An 18315-nucleotide genomic window follows, 5' to 3' on the forward strand; every position below is an offset into this window, starting at 1 on the left:
CACCTGGGGGCGGCCCGTCAGGAAGTCCAGGACCCAATTGCACAGGGCGGGGTTGAGACCCAGGGCCTCTAGCTTAATGGTGAGCTTGGAGGGTACTATGGTGTTGAATGCTGAGCTATGGTCAATGAACAGCTTTCTTACATAGGTATTCCTCTTGTCCAAATGCGTTAGGGCAGTGTGCAGTGTTATGGCAATTGCATCGTCAGTGGACCTATTGGGGCGGTATGCAAATTGAAGTGGGTCTAGGGTGACAGGTAAGGTGGAGGTGATATGATCCTTGACTAGCCTCTCAAAGCACTTCATGATGACAGAAGTGAGTGCTACGGGGCGATAGTAGTTTAGTTCAGTTACCTTTGCCTACTTGGGTACAGGAACAATGGTGGGCATCTTGAAGCATGTGGGGACAGCAGACTGGGATAGGGAGAGATGGAATGTCAGTAAACACACCAGCCAGCTGGTCTGCACATGCTCTGAGGACACGGCTAGTCATGCCATCTGGGGCGGCAGCCTTGCGGGGGGGTAACACGTTTAAATGTCTTACTCACGTTGGCCACGAAGAAGCAGAGCCCACAGTCCTTGGTAGCGGGCCGCATCCGTGGCACTGTATTATCCTCAAAGCAGGCAAAGAAGGTGTTTAGTTTCTGGAAGCAAGACGTCGGTGTCCTTGACGTGGCAGTTTTTTTTTTTGTAGTCCGCGATTGTCTGTAGACTCTGCCACATACGTCTCGTATCTGAGCCGTTGAATTGCGACTCCACCTCTCTGTCTCTAAACTGACATTTTGCTTGTTTGATTACCTTGTGGAGGGAATAACTACACTGTTTGTTTCCGGCTATAATCCCAGTCATGGTTAAATGCGGTGGTTCGTGCTTTCAGTTTTGCGCGAATTCCGCCATCTATCCACGGTTTCTGGTTAGGGTAGGTTTTAATAGTCACAGTGGGTACAACATCTCCTATACACTTCCTTATAAACTCACTCACCGAATCAGCGTATACGTTGATATTATTCTCTGAGGCCACCCGGAACATGTCCCAGTCCGCATGATCAAAACAATCTTGAAGCGTGGATTTCGATTGGTCAGACCAGCGTTGAATAGTTCTTAACACAGGTACATCCTGTTTGAGTTTTTACCTAAAGGAAGGGAAAGGGAGCAGCAAAATGGAGTCGTGGTCAGATTTGCCAAAAGGAGGGCGGGAGAGGGCCTTGTATACATTGCGGAAGTTAGAGTAGCAGTGATCCAGAGTTTTGCCAGCGCGAGTACTACAGTCAATATGCTGATATAATTTAGGAAGCCTTGTTCTCAAATTTGCTTCGTTAAAATCCCCAGCTACAATAAATGCAGCCTCAGGATATATGGTTTCCAGTTTGCATAAAGTCCAGTGAAGTTCCTTGAGGGCCGTCGTGGTATCGGCTTGAGGGGAGATATACACGGCTGTGACAATTACCGAGGAGAATTCTCTTGGGAGATAATACAGTCAGCATTTGATTATGAGGAATTCTAGGTCAGGTGAACAAAAGGACTTGAATTCCTGTATGTTGTTACAATTACACCATGAGTCGTTAATCATGAAACACCCCCGCCCTTCTTCTTCCCGGAGAGATGTTTATTCCCGTCGGCACGACATACAAACAAACATTATCGACTCCTACAGCATATCCCAAGAGAGCCATGTTTCTGTGAAACAGAGTATGTTACAATCCCTGATATCTCTCTGGAAAGCAACCCTTGCCCTAATTTAATCTACCTTGTTATCTAGAGACTGGACATTAGCGAGTAATATACTTGGAAGCAGTGTGTGCGCCTCCGAAGTCTGACCAGAGGATCGCTCCATCTACCTCTTCTCTGGCAGCGTTGTTTTGGGTCAGCCTCTGGAATCAGCTCAAATTCCCTGGGTAGTTCGGACAAAGGATCCGCTTCGGGAAAGTTGTATTCCTGGTCGTAGTGCTGGTAAATTGATGCCGCTCTGATATCTTCTAGTTCTTCCCGGCTGTGGGTAATGTAACACTTAAGATTTTCTGAGCTAACAATTTAAGAAATAATACATAAAAAAACGAAATACTGCAACATTTCCTAAGGACTAGAAGCAAAGCCCTCTCTGAAGCCCTCTCTGTCAGCACCATTTAAAAAAAAACATTAGATACAGTATAATTGTTTATATTTTTTTATAGGAGAAACAGGGCTGGCATGTAGGATTCCTCTCCCTCTAGCTCACACTTCAGTACAGTAGGTGGCAGTAATGACCCATAACAGTGGATGCCATCCGCCGATAAACCCCAGATAAACCCCACAGAAGAAGTTTGATGATCTCATCTGCACACGTGACATATCCGCTCTTTTGTAGAAGGCGGCAGTGGGGTAGAACCTACCACTGCACTGAGGTATAATAAGAACGGTCAGGACAGCCATTTTATTATCATAACATTCATGATCCATCCGAAATTACAGTAACATATTTGGATTCCAGCGCAACCATGGGCCAGTGTGGAATTACTTCATCAAAGACCGTCCTGGTGTTTCTGAATCTAATATTCTGGGTAAAATATCACGAACTTGTTTCAAAACATGTATTTGACGCTAGGTAGTCAAGGTTGGGATTAATTACAGTACGCAACAGAAATTGCTAACGTTAGCTGCAGCAAAGGGAGGCGTCTGCTAACATTAGCTAGCTCACGTTAATTCTCTACAAAATTAATATGTGGAGCTTTCCAACCACCCTGTCTAGTTTGTTTATTAAAGTATACATTATTTCTGAAATGTATGCTTTGCAGTTATTGCAAGCACGGGTAGAACAAGTACAGGTAGCCAGCAGATCCGACCCGTTGGTGGGTAGGACAGCATTCCTGTGTATATAAAACACTTTCCGTAAATGGCTGCTGTTGCCACATGCTAGCTAACATGAGGAAGAAAACGTCTGAACGACTACTAGTTTCAATTATACAATCTTCTCAGTGTAACAGTTGGGAAATGGAACAATTCGGAGTACAACGCATTTCGCAACCCTCGATTAAAGTACATTGAACGGGTTATATCTCGCGGTGTCAGAGACTAATGCAGCTGTTAGCAAGCGTGTCGGATCTGCTGGCTAATATCGGACAGGCATTTGCCATTGTTGTTAGCTCTAGCTTTTAGCTAGCTAACCGTCTGACATTTAATGCTGCAATTTGTTGCATGAAAACCAGCGAGATTGAATGAAATACTGCATAACGGTGGGTAAGACTATATGCACGATTGTAGTTTGTGCCAGTCAGTTTAGCAGAAAACGTATCAACACAGAGAACAATGAAAAACATCTTTGCTATCACTGTGAGAGACCTAGCTAGCCTGCTGGCTAACGCCTAGCCGCCATGCGATGTCCCCGACATTTCATTGCAGCATCAGTGTTTTCACAAGTTAGTATTTCATATTGTTTAGGCCTAACCTCTCACCCAATCTCATCTGATAGTAGCCTGACTACTCACGCTAAATTATTACGCTGCTCTGTCGTTCGCGATATACTTGAATTACCGAGAAGAAACTAACGGGCGTAGAGTTTGGCAATAGCAAGGAGTCCGTCTAGCAGCCAGACACATCTGATAGTGCTTGGTAATACAGTGTGCTGCAATGTTCACTTAGCTTAACTTTACATGACTGAAGATTCCCTTTATTTTTAAACAAAATTTCCAATTGCAATATAATAGCAAAAAAACATAGGACATCACTACACATGTATTTTTCTCTGAAGATACATACAATATCATTAAAGTAAAATAATAAACAAAAACAAGAAATAAAAATCCCTATACATGAATTGCCAGTGACAACAGTTTTAAAAGTTAGGGTACATTAAAAAAAAAAAAAGAATGTCAGTGTTTACAATTGTAAGGATACATCGTTTTTTAAAATATTGACTAATTGTAGATGTTTTATTAAATATTGGATTTTAAGTAAAAATATATTGCATTTAGCGACAGATTTCAAATAGTTTTGTTTTTATTTGAATAATAACATATTACGGCTCATTGTAAATACATGGGTCATATTAATTAAATTTTTAAAAATGTAATTACTTAACTCACTCCAAAATAACTTCAGAGTCACATTTTATCACAAAAATGGCATATGTCCTCTTAAGTCCATGAATTTAGACAAGTTATTGCAAGGGTATATTTTGCAAGTTTTTAAAGTGAAACTGAGGATACCCTTGCTACACACCAGCAGCTAGCCAGTGACCACATACCAACATTGTTTTAACAAACACACATAAAGGTTTGTCTCAGTCTGCACACAATATTGGGTTTTCTTTCTGATAAGCAAATAAACTTTGGATGTTACATGCCTGACCCACACTCTTTCTCTTGCTCTGTCTCCCTCTCACTGCCCCTTCTCTAGGCTGCAGCTGGAATTCTGTGTTACATTGGAGCCTATGTGTTCATCACATATGATGACTATGACCACTTCTTTGAGGATGTGTACACCTTGATCCCAGCGTCCATTATAATAGCAGTCGGGACTCTGCTGTTTATCATTGGGCTGATTGGATGCTGTGCCACAATACGGGAAAGCTCCTGYGGACTAACAGCTGTAAGTATTGAAAAGCACATGGATACAAATGTAATTTGTATAATGCAAGTAAATRTAATTTMTAATCTTTGGACTAGATATTGAATTGATCATATCTCTTCTCTTTGCTCTGCAGTTTGCTGTCATTCTCCTGCTGGTGTTTGTCACAGAAGTTGTTGTGGTTGTTATTGGCTATATCTACAGAGCTAGGGTTAGTATTGGCCTACTGTCTAGTGTCTTATCGCACAAAAGCAATAGAAAAGGGTGAATGGGAATGCAGTTTGTTAGAATTTAATATGAATGTTACAATTCTTGCACAGATGAAATTGACGTTGTTGCTTGTACTCAGGTGGAAGATCAGGTGAACCACTCCATTCAGAAGGTGTATGATGAGTACAATGGCACCAACACAGATGCCCCCAGCCGTGCCATCGACTATGTGCAGAGACAGGTGAGAACAACGCGACTGGATTTATTTCTCTTGACATGTTTTTTAAAAGATGACTATAGGTGAGTTTGCAGGTGCCTACAGCAGTCTCACTCTCTCTCCACATCTCTCTCCTACCCTCTCCCCGTCATAGCTCCACTGCTGTGGCATTCACAACTACTCTGACTGGAGGAATACTCGCTGGTTCAAGGAGTCCAGAAACGACAGTGTTCCAGTCAGCTGCTGTAAACCCAACATCAGCAACTGTACTGGAACCATGAGCCGGCCTGGCGACCTCTACCCAGAGGTAAGAGAGAACACGCACGCCCAAGCGTTTCCTTTAGCCGGTAAATAGCCCAATGAAAATAAATATTGTCTATAAATGGACCTTTGWAGCTCAGTTGGTAGAGCATAGCGCTTGTAACGCCAGGGTAGTGGGTTTGAATCCCAGGACCACACCAACGTAAAATGTATGCACGCATGACTGTAAGTCACTTTGGATAAAAGTGTCAGCTAAATGGCATTTATTACAAATCCCATTGGCTATGCATGGTGATTGGTTCAGGTTGTCTTTCAATCGCATCATCTCTCTACTATGCCTGTCTGTCTTGAGATTGCGCTCTCACTAGCGAACTTACAGCATTGTATCAACTGGTACCGGCGCACAATGTTTCCTGCGCCAGTGAGTCTGAAAAGTGTTCACTGTATTTTAAAGAGAATTTACAGACGTCATACAATTCCACCAAGGAGGACATTTTTGATTAAGTCATTTTGCTTCCCTCTTCCTCCTAATCTAATGCCTAGTCAAGTAGCTTAAAAATGCTGGATACCGTGCAAATCAAGTTAGCTAGTTAGCTAACTAGCTACCGTACCAAGGATGGAGGCACAGCATTTCTTTTTAAATAAACACTGAAACAGGATATTGTGCAAGGAGCCAACGTTCACTTCGTAGGCCCTCATTTCTCCTTGCATATTTATTGTAGTCACTTGCATATGGTGTCAATGAATTGTCAGTGGGCACTCCTAGAAAACCATTACCTAACACATGACGGCATTCAAATGGGAATCTATTTGATTTGGTTGGACATTCGACTCACACATTTCTTTCCTAAAGAAAATACTGACATACAGACACATGTTTTTAATATTTGTMTTTTTYCCTCTAGGGCTGTGAAGCTCTTGTTGTGAAAAAGCTGAAAGAAATCATGATGTATGTCATTTGGGCTGCTCTGACCTTCGCTGCAATACAGGTAAACAAATATAGGCAGGTAGCCTAGTGGTTAGAGCATTGGACTTGTAACCGAATGCAAGATTGAATCCCTGAGCTGACAAGGTAAAAAATCTGTCGTTCTGCCCCTGAACAAGGCAGTTAACCCACTGTTCCTAGGCCGATATTTGAGTCCTTTTGTAATAACATCTGAACCATGTGTGCCAGGTGCATGTTAACTAGAGCTGCAGTAATGTCCTCCTGCAGTGGGAGTCTCTAGTCTAGTAGGCCTTGAGCTGCTGCAGAGAAGCTGACCTGATTGTGTCAAATCGCTTTTTCAATGTTTTAACACTACCTTACGGGACATCACAACATGGGTTCTGCTGACCAGTCACTTCCCTTCTCCTTATGAGGATAACTTGCTCTATTTGTGGAGTCACTGGATGCATAGTAATTATGAAATGGATGTTCAAATGCAGTCTCATGAGTCATAACAATGTAGAATGCTGCAGGTATCCCAAACAGCCATGGTTGCCTCTGGGATGGGGGAGATCAGGAAGAAACATATCCACCAAAAAGGTGTAAAGTGGTAGAAAACTTGAGGTTGAAGCACTCTAGTGGGTTTTAATATAGAGAGCCTTTATTCTCCAGGCATAAAGAGCATTTAAAAACCATCCCTGATGAAGGCATGCATCACATTGTGCAGGTGTTAATGCTCAATGTACCCGGTTAATGAAGACTAGAGTGCCTCGGCCGGTGTTTTTTTCTACCTTTTTTGTAGGTATGATTCTTCTAGTTTTCCTTTTTGTTCTCCTTCATTCGAAGAACTTCGCTTCACACCAAGTTCTCTTCAATTAATCGAATCACATGTGATGGCATGGCACAAGGCTGGGACAGAAACCCTGCACTACTGTCGCTCTAGGAGCAGGACTCCTGGAAATTCTAGTCTTTCACAAGACGGAGTAGCTGGCCAGTGCACGTGAAATTTTATTCTGGGTGCAGCGATGATGATWATGCTAACTATGCATACTGTTGTACTCCTCCATCTGCCCGTAGATGCTGGGGATGCTGTGTGCCTGTGTGGTGCTGTGCAGGAGGGGGCATGACCCGGCCTATGAGCTACTGGTCACCGGAGCRACCTACGCATGAGGAGGACACAGGCCCCGCCCGCACCAAGGGCTCCACCAATAAGAATAAAGAAAAGAAGCCTYACCTGACATGTCCACAATTTGTAGTTTTCAGTAGTAGTAAGCTCAAGCACACCTTGCACAGGATAACTATTGTCTATACACTGGTGATGGGGGGGGGGGGGTGATCTGTGAAAATAATTATTTATTGAACATGCTTTGTAACTTTATTTTAATTTTAAATGTTTGTTTTTTAGACACTATGGAATTCCTATGGCCAAAGTTGTTAAATGGCGAATTGATATTGTTGTTTTTCTTTTGCTCAAGAAATACAACCTTGCCTATTTTCTTTTCCCTTTTGGGGCACAAGGGATGATTAGGGGCTCTTTACGGAAGAGAACTACTGCTCAGTGCAATATGTGGAATGTACTCCTTTCTCATGTGTCAGTTTGCACTATGACTAGAGCTCTGGAGGTATTTAAGGAATATTTAATCATGTGAATATTAGAAGTACCTTTATCTATGAGGGAACCTGTAGTTTACCACTAAATTGTGAGTCAGTCTCCATTCATAGGTAGTGTAGAGGTACTTTACCAGTGTTACCTAAGACCCATGTGTAGATAGAGCTTTGTGTTACAAGTTGGTACATATGTAGGTGTTTTCCAACACACACATTCTAATACCTAGTATGAAAGGGAAGGGGTGAATCTCAATTGTATTTTCTTGATTCCCTTGTCCTCTCTCCTTGCCTCCTTTTAAAATGCATTGGAGGAGAAGATCCAAGTGGAGAAACCTTAGATCTGTGCATTGAGAAGCTGAGGAGGGAGGACATGAGGAATACAATTTAGATTCACTTGAGATTCAACCCTGCCTGGGAATTTGATGTAAACCACCAAAGAATTGGGGCTGGGACGGAGGGAGTCACTTTTGTTTTGTATTTTTGTGGCATTGTGTATTATTTTTCAAACAAAAGTTAATATTTAGACTTGTAGCATTGCAGAAAATAATGTGAAACAAAGTCATGTAAATAGATTGGGGAAAGAACTTTGATTGAAATAAACCTACATTTAAACTAAAACATGTTTTATTGTTCACTGATGAACTGAAGCACCACTTTTCAATGTATCCAAACTAAGGAAACTTCAAAGTAAACAAGACATATTTTATGAATCAAATATCACATCAAATACAGTACAGCTGTTGGTCTTGATTCACATACTCTTCTACTGTCTCTTGTAGATCACTTCTCAGGTTGGTGTAGACCAGTGCAGTTATTTTATCCTCACACATATTTACAATTGATACAGTTTAAAGTTTGACTAGTTTTTGGTATGGTATCTGAGATTCCCTACAGTGTTGTGAAAAAGTATTTGCCCACTTTCTGATTATTACTTTTTCATATTTTTGATACTGAATGTTTTCAGATCTTCAACCAAAACTTAATATTAGATTAAAGGGCCAGAGTTTACAAATGACGACAAATTAGTATTTATTTTACTTATTTAATTAATAAAGTTATACAACACCCAATTCCCCTGTGTGAAAAAGTAATTGCCCCCCAACGCTCAGTAACTGTTTGTGCCACCTGTAGCTGCAGTGACTGCAACCAAATGCTTCTTGTAGTTGATCAGTCTCACATCGCTGTGGAGGAATGTTGGCCCACTCTTGCATGCAGTACTGCTTTAACTCAGTGACATTTGTGGGTTTTCAAGCATGAACTGCTTGTTTAAAGTCCTGTCACAATATCAATTTGGATTAGGTCTGGACTTTGACTAGGCCATTCCAAAACAACAAAAAAATGTGATCCATATTATCCAAAAAGTTGATTAATGTTTGAAAAAAAGCACATGCATGATCATCAAGACTCTTGAATGTTCTATGGACAGATGAGTCAAAAGTATAACTTTTTGGATGACATGGGTTCCATTATGTCTAGTGAAATCCGAACACTGCATTCTACAGTAAGAGCCTTATACCCACGGTCAAGTATGGTGGTAGTATGGGGATGCTTTGCTGCCTCAGGACCTGGACGAGTTGACTTAATAGAAGGAACCATGAATTCTGGTCTGTATCAGAATTCTACAGGAGAATGTCAGGCCATCCGTCTGTGAGCTGCATCTGGGTTATGCAGCAAGACAATGATCCAAAACACACAAGTCTACATGAAAAGAGCTAAAAAGCAACAAATGTGTTTTGGAATGACCTCGTCAAAGTCCAGACCTAATCCCAATTGAGATGTGGCAGGTCTTGAAACGAGAAGTTCATGCTTGAAAACCCACACGTCTGTGAGTTAAAGCAGTTCTGCATGGAAGAGTGGGACAAAATTCCTCCACAGTGACATGAGAGACTGATCAACAACTACAAGAAGCGTTTGGTTGGAATCATTGCAGCTAAAGGTGGCACAACTAGTTATTGAGTGTAAGGGGGCAATTACTTTTTCACACAGGGGAATTGGGTGTTGCATAACTTTGTTTATGAAATAAATGAAATAAGTATACAATTGTTGTGTTATTTGTTCCTTCAGGTTACCTTTATCTAATATTTGGTTTTGGTTGAAGATCTGATAAAATTCAGTATAAAACATTTGCAAAAGTAGAGAAAATTTGAAAGGGGGCGAATAGTTTTTCACAGCACTGTATGTATGCAGTAGGCCTGTTGGGTGAAAAGACTGACAATCTCTGGTGCAGCATAGCCTAATAGTTAATGGGGAACACACAGTCATGACTCATGTTCCAAGTCAGTTCAGTGAGTCATCTCTACTGCTGGAGAATCTATTACTCCGAAGTCTTGAACGAAGGATCAGAACATCTGAGTAAGAAGCAGAAAGGGGGTCCGCATAGTAAGGTTTTGAAGACTACAGTATGTATGGGTGATTGTGCATGAGTATGTGTGTGAGTATGTGTGTGTGAATCCGTGTACCTGTGTACATGAGTGTGTGCGCGTGCGCGTGCGTGCGTGTGTGTGTGTCCATGTCCATGCATGAATGTGTGTGTGACTCTGTCTAGACTTTGGCCAGGTARGAGCCAGGTACCAGCCCAACCTGTCCGTTTCTCTCCACTGTCCACCAGCCGTCTTCACTCTGTTCTATCACCAACACCACATCCCCTTTAGACACTGACAGCTCATCTGGGTCCTGGGAGCACAGGGAACACATTGTTCGTAATAGAAGTATGAGGCTTTGAATTACTGTACATACATACAGTATAATACAGATCAGTGGAAACGTTTATGTAAACATGATCCATCAATATCTCAACTAGTTATATTTCATGTCAGATGCATCACAGAGTTTTGTAATGACGTCTGTAACTTGACACATGTAACAATGTGTGCAGGTTTCACCTGTAACTTGACACCTGTAACCGCGTGTGCAGGTTTCACCTGTAACTTGACACCTGTAACCGCGTGTGCAGGTTTCACCTGTAACTTGACACCTGTAACCGTGTGTGCAGGTTTCACCTGTAACTTGACACCTGTAACCGTGTGTGCAGGTTTCTAACTTGACACTTGTAACTGTGTGTGCAGGTTTCACCTGTAAACTTGACACTTGTAACCGTGTGTGCAGGTTCACCTGTAACTTGACACTTGTAACGTGTGTTGCAGGTTTTCACCTGTAACTTGACACTTGTAACTGTGTGTGCAGTTTCACCTGTAATTGACACTGTAACCGTGTGTGCAGGTTTCACCTGTAATTGACACTTGTAACTGTGTGTGCAGGTTTCACCTGTAACTTGACACTTGTAACGTGTGTGTGCAGGTTTCACCTGTAACTTGACACTGTAACCGTGTGTGCAGGTTTCACCTGTAACTTGACACTTGTAACTGTGTGTGCAGGTTTCACCTGTAACTTGACACTGTAACCGTGTGTGCAGGTTTCACCTGTACTTGACACTTGTAACCGTGTGTGCAGGTTTCACCTGTAACTTGACACTTGTAACTGTGTGTGCAGGTTTCACCTGTAACTTGACACTTGTAACCGTGTGTGCAGGTTCCACCTGTAACTTGACACTTGTAACCGTGTGTGCAGGTTTCACCTGTAACTTGACACTTGTAACTGTGTGTGCAGGTTTCACCTGTAACTTGACACCTGTAACCGTGTGTGCAGGTTTCACCTTTAACTTGACACTGTAACGTGTGTGCAGGTTTCACCTGTAACTTGACACTTGTAACTGTGTGTGTGCAGGTTTCACTGTAACTGACATTGTAACTGTGTGCAGGTTTCACCTGTAACTTGACACTTGTAATGTGTGTCAGGTTTCACCTGTAACTTGACACTTGTAACCGTGTGTCAGGTTTACACCTGTAATTGACACTTGTAACGTGTGTGCAGGTTTCACTTGTAACTTGACACTTGTAACCGTGTGTGCAGGTTTCACCTTGTGCAGGAGTAGTCATAGAACACCATGAAGGTATCGATCATACACATCATCATCCTCATTGGTTGTCACTGCAGGCAGGGCCGCTGCAGCTGCAGACTGGAAGCCAGGTATGGATGCATACACTCCATCTGAACTCTCAGGCACTGTTTGACCAACAGGTGGCACCGCTGGCTCGGAAGTTGWACCCTCACTGATACTCATCTTTGAACCAGAGTTTCGTGGCAGAATATTGGAGAATCTGCAMAAATATTTTTCATGTCACATTCTCAAATATATATGAATGTGTTGATGTATAGCTWTGAGAATGTAGTGATACAATGTCCATATTAGAATTCCTATGCATTCAACTGTTATTCCAGTGTTACAAAGTGATAGAGCTTGTTTCGCAGAAACACTATGGGGTGGTTTCCTGGACACAATTTAGCCTACTCCTCGATTGTCTTCAGGAAACTGCCCCTACGAGTCCCAAGTTCTGCTAACTGACCTTTTCCTGACCCCTCCCCCTCCAAAGCGAGCGCTGCCGTTGTTGTCGCCCGTTGGCGATGGCTCCCTCTCATAGTAGTTCTCAAACACAACGGGGTCTAGAGAGAAGAGGATGGAAGTCCACAGAAATGAAGCATAGCCAATAGAGGTGTATTGCATATAATATTTCAAATGGCAAATGTTATTCAGAGGAACTGTTACACTTGAAAAGCAGAGACACACACAGTACAAACCCGTTACAATTACTCTAAGAAGTGTTCGCCATTGGTGCCAATGTTGACAGCAACCCTGGCCYTTCACGCTCTGTCCTGTATTCAGTGAGCTCTTACCTGGTGGACTTGAACCTGTTGTCTTCATCTCTATGAAACAGTTGTTATCTGCTGTGATGTCACAYGTCTCCAGAATATTCCTCACCTCCTCGTAAAACTGCAAAAAAACATTTCTCATATTCATGCTCAGTCTTCAAAGAGGCTTCATTGATTTAAAATTGTTCTGGTTGACAAATAGGATCCATTTCGGTTGATCACCAGATACATTGCATGTTAGGCAGTGTAGTACTGGTACTAATAGAGTTTAATGTAGACAGCAGTTCATGGACCCATCCATAATCCATTTGCTTATCATCTGAAGTGTGGTCATTGTTGAGCTCACCTCGTCGTCTTTGACACATTGCACAGAGAAGTGATTACAGTGGTCCCAGAGGGCACACCTCAGGATAGTGATGCGGTCCACCTCCTGCTGCTGAAACACCTGTAACAGCAGAGACACACATACAGTACAAACCCTTAATCWTCTATYCCTATATATACACACTGAACAAAAATATAAATGTAACGTAAAGTGTTGGTCCCATGTTTCATGAGATCCCAGAAATGTTCCATACACACAAAAAAAYGTATTYCTCTCAAATTTTKAGCACAAATWTGTTAACATCCCTGTTAGTGAGCATTTCTSCTTTGCCAAGATAATCCATCMACCTGACAGGTGTGGCATATCAAGAAGCTGATTAAACAGCATGCTCATTACATAGGTGCACYTTGTGCTGGGGACAATAAAAGGCCACTCTAAAACRTGTAGTTTTGTCACACAACACAATGCCACAGATGTCTCAAGTTTTGAGGGAGCGTGCAATTGGCATGCTGACTGCAGGAATGTCCACCAGAACTGTTACCAGAAAAGTGAATGTTCATTTATCTATCGTAAGCCACCTACAACGTCGTTTTAGAGAACTAGGCAGTACGTCCAACCGGCCTCACAACTGCAGACAATGTGTATGTTGTCATGAGGGCGAGCGGTTTGCTGATATCAACGTTGTGAACAGAGTGCCTCATGGTGGCGGTGGGGTTATGGTATGGGCAGGAATAAGCTACAGACAACGAACGCAATTGCAATTTGAAAGGAAAAAAAATACCGTGATGAGATCCTGAGGCCCATTTTTTTTTTAAGATATCTGTGACCAACAGATGCATATCTGTATTCGCAGTCATGTGAAATCCATAGATTAGTGCCTAATAAATGTATTAGGCATGTATTAGGCATGTATTGACTGATTTCCTTATATGAACTGTAACTCAGTAAAATAAATGAAATTGTTGCATGTTATGTTTGTATTTTTGTTAAGTATACAATCTGTCTCAAAAGCGACTGCATACATTAAGGAGGCTAACCAGGCGTAACCAGGCTCTAAATAGCTTCACAAGCTACTGTAATAGCTGAATCATCAGGCCTACCTGCTCAATCGGTAACATTCAATATTGTGCTTTGAGAGGCATAGACTACACTGTTAGAACAAAAAGGTGCTATCTAGAACCTAAAAGGGTTCTTCAGCTGACCAGAGTTTGCTTTGCATGTTTTATGTTTTGGTTGGTCAGGGTGTAATCTGTGTGGGCATTCTAAATGTCTTGGGGGGGGCACATGGGGAGTGTGGCGAAGCCAGGTAAGAGACCTGCGCCAACTCCCCGTGCTTACTATGGAGAGAGAGAGCGTCGTACTGGTCAGGCACCGTGTTATGCGGTAGAACGCACGGTGTCTCCAGTACGCGTGCTTAGCCCGGTGCGCTACATCCCAGCTCCCCGCATCTGCCGAGCTAGGGTGAGGATCCAGCCAGGGAAGATGGTGCCAGCCCTGCTCTCCAGACAGCCAGTGGGTCTCCTCGGTCCAGGATATCCTGCGCCGGCGTTGCACACTGTGTATCCCGTATGTCTGCACAGCCCAGTGCGTCCTGTGCCTGCGCCCCACACGTGCCAAGCTAGAGTTACCATCCAGCCAGGACGGGTTGTGCAGGCCATTAGCTCGAGACCTCCAGTGCGTCTTCACGGTCCGGTCTATCCAGTACCACCAGTGCCAACACCACGCACCAGGCTTCCTGTGCGTTCTGTCTGTCTCATCTACCCTGTAAGCCCCGTTCCTCCTCCCCGCACTCGCCCAGTGGTGCGTGTCCCCAGTCCGTACCACCATGTCCGGCACGACGTATCCAGGCTGACTGTGCGTACATGGGTCAGTATGCCCTGTTCCTGCACCCCCGCACTCGCCAGTGGTGTCGTGTCCCCAGCCCTACCTACTAGTTCCGGCACCGCACCAGCCTACAGTGCGCCTCGGCAAGCCTGACTGCCCGTCTGCCCAGCGCCGTCGAGCTGCCGTCTGTCCAGCGCCGCTGAGCTCGCCCGTCTGCCCAGCGCCGTCTGAGCTGCCCGTCTGCCAGTCACGCAGTCCGTGAATGCTGTGCCTTCGCTGGACCCAGCGCCGTCTGATGCCGCGTTACCTGTACTGTCCTGAAGCCCTAGAGCCGCCCGTATTCCGAGCTGCTCGAGCGCGCGCGCGTATTTGTCCTGAGCGCTTAGAAGCCGTCCGCCAGTAGGGAGCCGCCAGAGCCGCCCGCTCAGTCATGGAACGTGCGAGAGGCTCATCTCCCTACACGCAGTAGGAGACCGCCAGAGGTCGCTCCGCCAGTAACTAGCGACCGCCAGAGCGCCCCGGCATTCAGGAGCTGCCCTTCAGTCTATGAGCTACCCCTCAGTCATCGAGCTAACCCTCAGTCATGAAGAGCTAGTAATTACTACCTACCTAGGTCATGAAGCTCAACCACTTCAGTCATAGCTGCCCTATCAGTCCGGAGCTGCCCCTTCAGTCCGGAGCTGCCTCAACGTCCGGAGCTGCCACTTTATACTGGAGACTTGCCCTTCAATCTTGAGCTGCCCTCAGTCCCTGAGCTCTCTCACTCAGAATCGGGAGCTGCCTCAGATTTCCAGTAGGCGCCCCTCAGGGGATGTGGGGTCATTTTAGGAGGTCGCCGTTCCAGGAGGAGGCCACGGAAGCGGGAATCTGACTATGTGTGGAGTGGGGCCACGTCCAGGCAGCAGAGCCGCCACCGTTCTATTATCTGCGTATTAGATGCCTCACCAGACACTCCCTATAGGTTCAAGTTTGTGCGGCGGATTCCGCACATTGGGCGGTGGGGGTACTGTCCGCCCTGATCACGAGTTTGGCTTTGATGTTTATGTTTTGGTTTGGTCAGGCGTGAAATCTGTGTGGGCATTCTATGTTGTAATTGTCTGGTTTGTATATATTCTATGTGTTTTGGGCCTTGATATACGCGTTCTTCCAATCAAAGAACAGGATGTTGCTTGGTCTGGCATGATGTTGAGGATACCAAATATTTAGGTAGCACTGTTTTGTATTGTGGGTTGTGGTTATTGTCTATTTAGTTTGCATGGTAGCACACTTGTTTATATAGCGTCATGTCTGCGTCTTATTCGTTTTTGTTTGTAATGTTTTTAAGTGTTCTTCATTAAATATTGAAGAATGTATTCAAACCCCGCTGTCGCACGGTAATTGTGTGTCCGCTTCTTACACGATCGCCAGCTGGATGGAGCACCAATACTTACAAGATATAAAGGTAACATACATGGTCGTAGTAAGGATACCTTCTCTAAGTGACTAAGGTTCATGACATTTGGGGAAACATAGATACGTGGTTCTAGATACACACATTTATAGAACCAAAAGCGAGTAACACTATTATCAAACAAGGGTATTATCTCCCTAATAGGATAGGGGCGAAACACGAATCCAGTAATTATCTCGTCGATATTATAAGTAATCTTTTTTTGTTCTACAGTGGACACCATACTATTCGGGATATCATGTCAACACTAAGCACTGTTGGGTCGTGTAAGCTGGAAATTTTATCTGGAAGCACTAAGTCAACACATTACTGCTCCTGACCGAAGAATACTGGGTGTGATTCAGAAGTTGTTGTCGATTGTCGTGTTGCAGTCTTCCGATTTGAGGGCTGGTAAACAGTTTTGGATGCGTGAGAGGTTCATATTCCGTGAGAGCGTTTTTTGTGAGAGGCAACCCGCCTGCTTGAGGGCAGACCATGCACTGGGAGTCGGTGTGGGTGCCCAGTACCTCTCGCAGCAATATGCTGCTGCATTGTGTGGTGTCCTTTCAAAGATTCGCATTCTGTGGACGAGAACGCCTTCTCCGAAACGCCCTCTAGCGTAGCAAGCACATTGGTCAGACATATGATATTACTCGTGTGTACTTGGGTCAGTTAGTCTACATATATGAGCTTCTTCGTCAGAAGTAGGAAAAATATACTAATTTTATGCATGTTATCTTATTAGCAAATACCTCAATAGACAGGTACTATTACTAGTTAGTTTGATGCGCATTTCACACATAATAGACTTAAAATACATGTTTCTCTACTTTTATAAATTATATCGCAGTCTGGGATTGATGACAATCGGTGACGATCTCAATTAGTAGCCTGGATTCTAGGACCTTTAATCCATGTGGACTCGACAGAAACTCTGCGTTTGATAATTATCAACCTTAACTCGAGACAGCCCAGGGAAAGTACAGAACGTCTAAAATTACGTCAGGGCATATTATGGGCGAAGAGTGTTAGGTTAGGGTAAGGGCCACCGTGCTGCTCTGTATTGAGCTGGATTTAGTGCCTTTCGAAGGTTATGAAACACTGAAAAGACAGACAAGTAAGTCAGTCCTACTATACAGTGTAATAGACCGACTAAGAACTAACTGAAACTATAAAAGCTACTCGTGGCTTAATTCAGAATACTTTTACTCCGAGATCAACAAACAACAAATATATAGATAGGAAAAGTACAGGGTGTATTTCTCACTTATATGATCGAACAAATTTACAGACTTTTGTCAAGCACTCTTCAGTGATCAACATATCTAAATGTTGTCCTCACTGTATCTAGACTTTCTAGTACTATAGACACAACACTGACAGGCCCTCCACATGAACCTTTTCTATATAAATAGTATAACAATTTCTCAGTTAGTATCTTGGGTGCCCATAATGACTATCCATGGGGACAACACATCTAATTGAGTTTTAAAGCTGTGGCCTGATTGCATTTAAATACTTTTTGAATCTTTTAACATAACCTCGTCTTAGAGATAGAATACTTTTCATCCACCTGCCAACAGAACCAGGTTCTTTTCATGTTTTTTATTACCTGTTAATGCACGCAAGATATTAACTGTTGTGGTTAAAAAGCTAGAAAGCCAAAACGGATTGGTAGTTCTATGTAAGAGGGTAATGTGAGACAGCTGTTAACATGTATCCTCAAGCTAATCTCTCAACCTACTTGGTGAGTTCGCCTATTTTCACACAGTGCCAACCTTTTCATGCACCGGTGTGGCTGTGGAGTATTATATAATCTAAAATAGGCCTAATAACCAATGGTAAAATGTCGACACAATTATGATTATTTTTATGATGATTACATTTTACTATAACAATCAAAGACCAGACATCTGTACAGCCTACAAAACAAACATGAGCTCTGTGATAGGCTAAATTGGGTTTGATATTAGTGTTGATAGTCTTGAATTTTGGGAAAATGTGGAATCCCACTTTTCTACTTGAACACAAAATGTCATCCATTCGTAAAAAATGCCTGAGGCTCACTTAGATTACTCTATCGCTGAGAACAGGGGAGAACGTTGGGTTAACTACTACCTGTTATGTCTTACTCTGAGCTGTGAGTAAATAGGTCACACAAACCATTTCAATAGCGTTGCAGGGCGGGTAGTTGTGAGGCAGGTCATCTGATGCACCACTCCCATCACTCTCCTTCTTGGTCAAATGGCCTTTACATCATCTGGAGGTGT

The 18315-nt window shown here is 43.4% G+C and overlaps 2 protein-coding genes across 2 annotated transcripts in view; one reads left to right on the plus strand and one right to left on the minus strand.

The window, feature by feature from the left end:
- The first annotated feature begins 2331 nt into the window (after positions 1-2331).
- LOC112068321 (tetraspanin-3) lies at positions 2332-7514 on the plus strand. Its single transcript, XM_024135429.2, has 7 exons — positions 2332-2534; positions 4369-4560; positions 4676-4750; positions 4889-4990; positions 5121-5273; positions 6133-6216; positions 7230-7514. The coding sequence occupies exons 1-7, from the start codon at positions 2472-2474 to the stop codon at positions 7320-7322; spliced, it is 762 nt and encodes a 253-aa protein (XP_023991197.1). The 5' UTR covers positions 2332-2471; the 3' UTR covers positions 7323-7514.
- Positions 7515-10207: 2693 nt separating this feature from the next.
- Positions 10208-18315, minus strand: part of LOC112068316 (proline-serine-threonine phosphatase-interacting protein 1-like) — a 19982-nt gene continuing 11874 nt past the window's right edge. The window contains exons 8-12 of the mRNA XM_070438103.1: positions 12814-13164; positions 12492-12588; positions 12164-12260; positions 11723-11917; positions 10208-10476 (exon numbers count right to left, since the gene is read on the minus strand). Of these exons, the coding sequence (XP_070294204.1) occupies positions 10302-10476; positions 11723-11917; positions 12164-12260; positions 12492-12588; positions 12814-13164 (915 nt within the window). The 3' untranslated portion in view covers positions 10208-10301. The remainder of the gene's footprint in view (positions 10477-11722; positions 11918-12163; positions 12261-12491; positions 12589-12813; positions 13165-18315) is intronic.

Source organism: Salvelinus sp. IW2-2015, unplaced genomic scaffold (assembly GCF_002910315.2).
Source record: "Salvelinus sp. IW2-2015 unplaced genomic scaffold, ASM291031v2 Un_scaffold415, whole genome shotgun sequence".
In the NCBI taxonomy this organism is placed as follows: Eukaryota; Metazoa; Chordata; class Actinopteri; order Salmoniformes; family Salmonidae; genus Salvelinus; species Salvelinus sp. IW2-2015.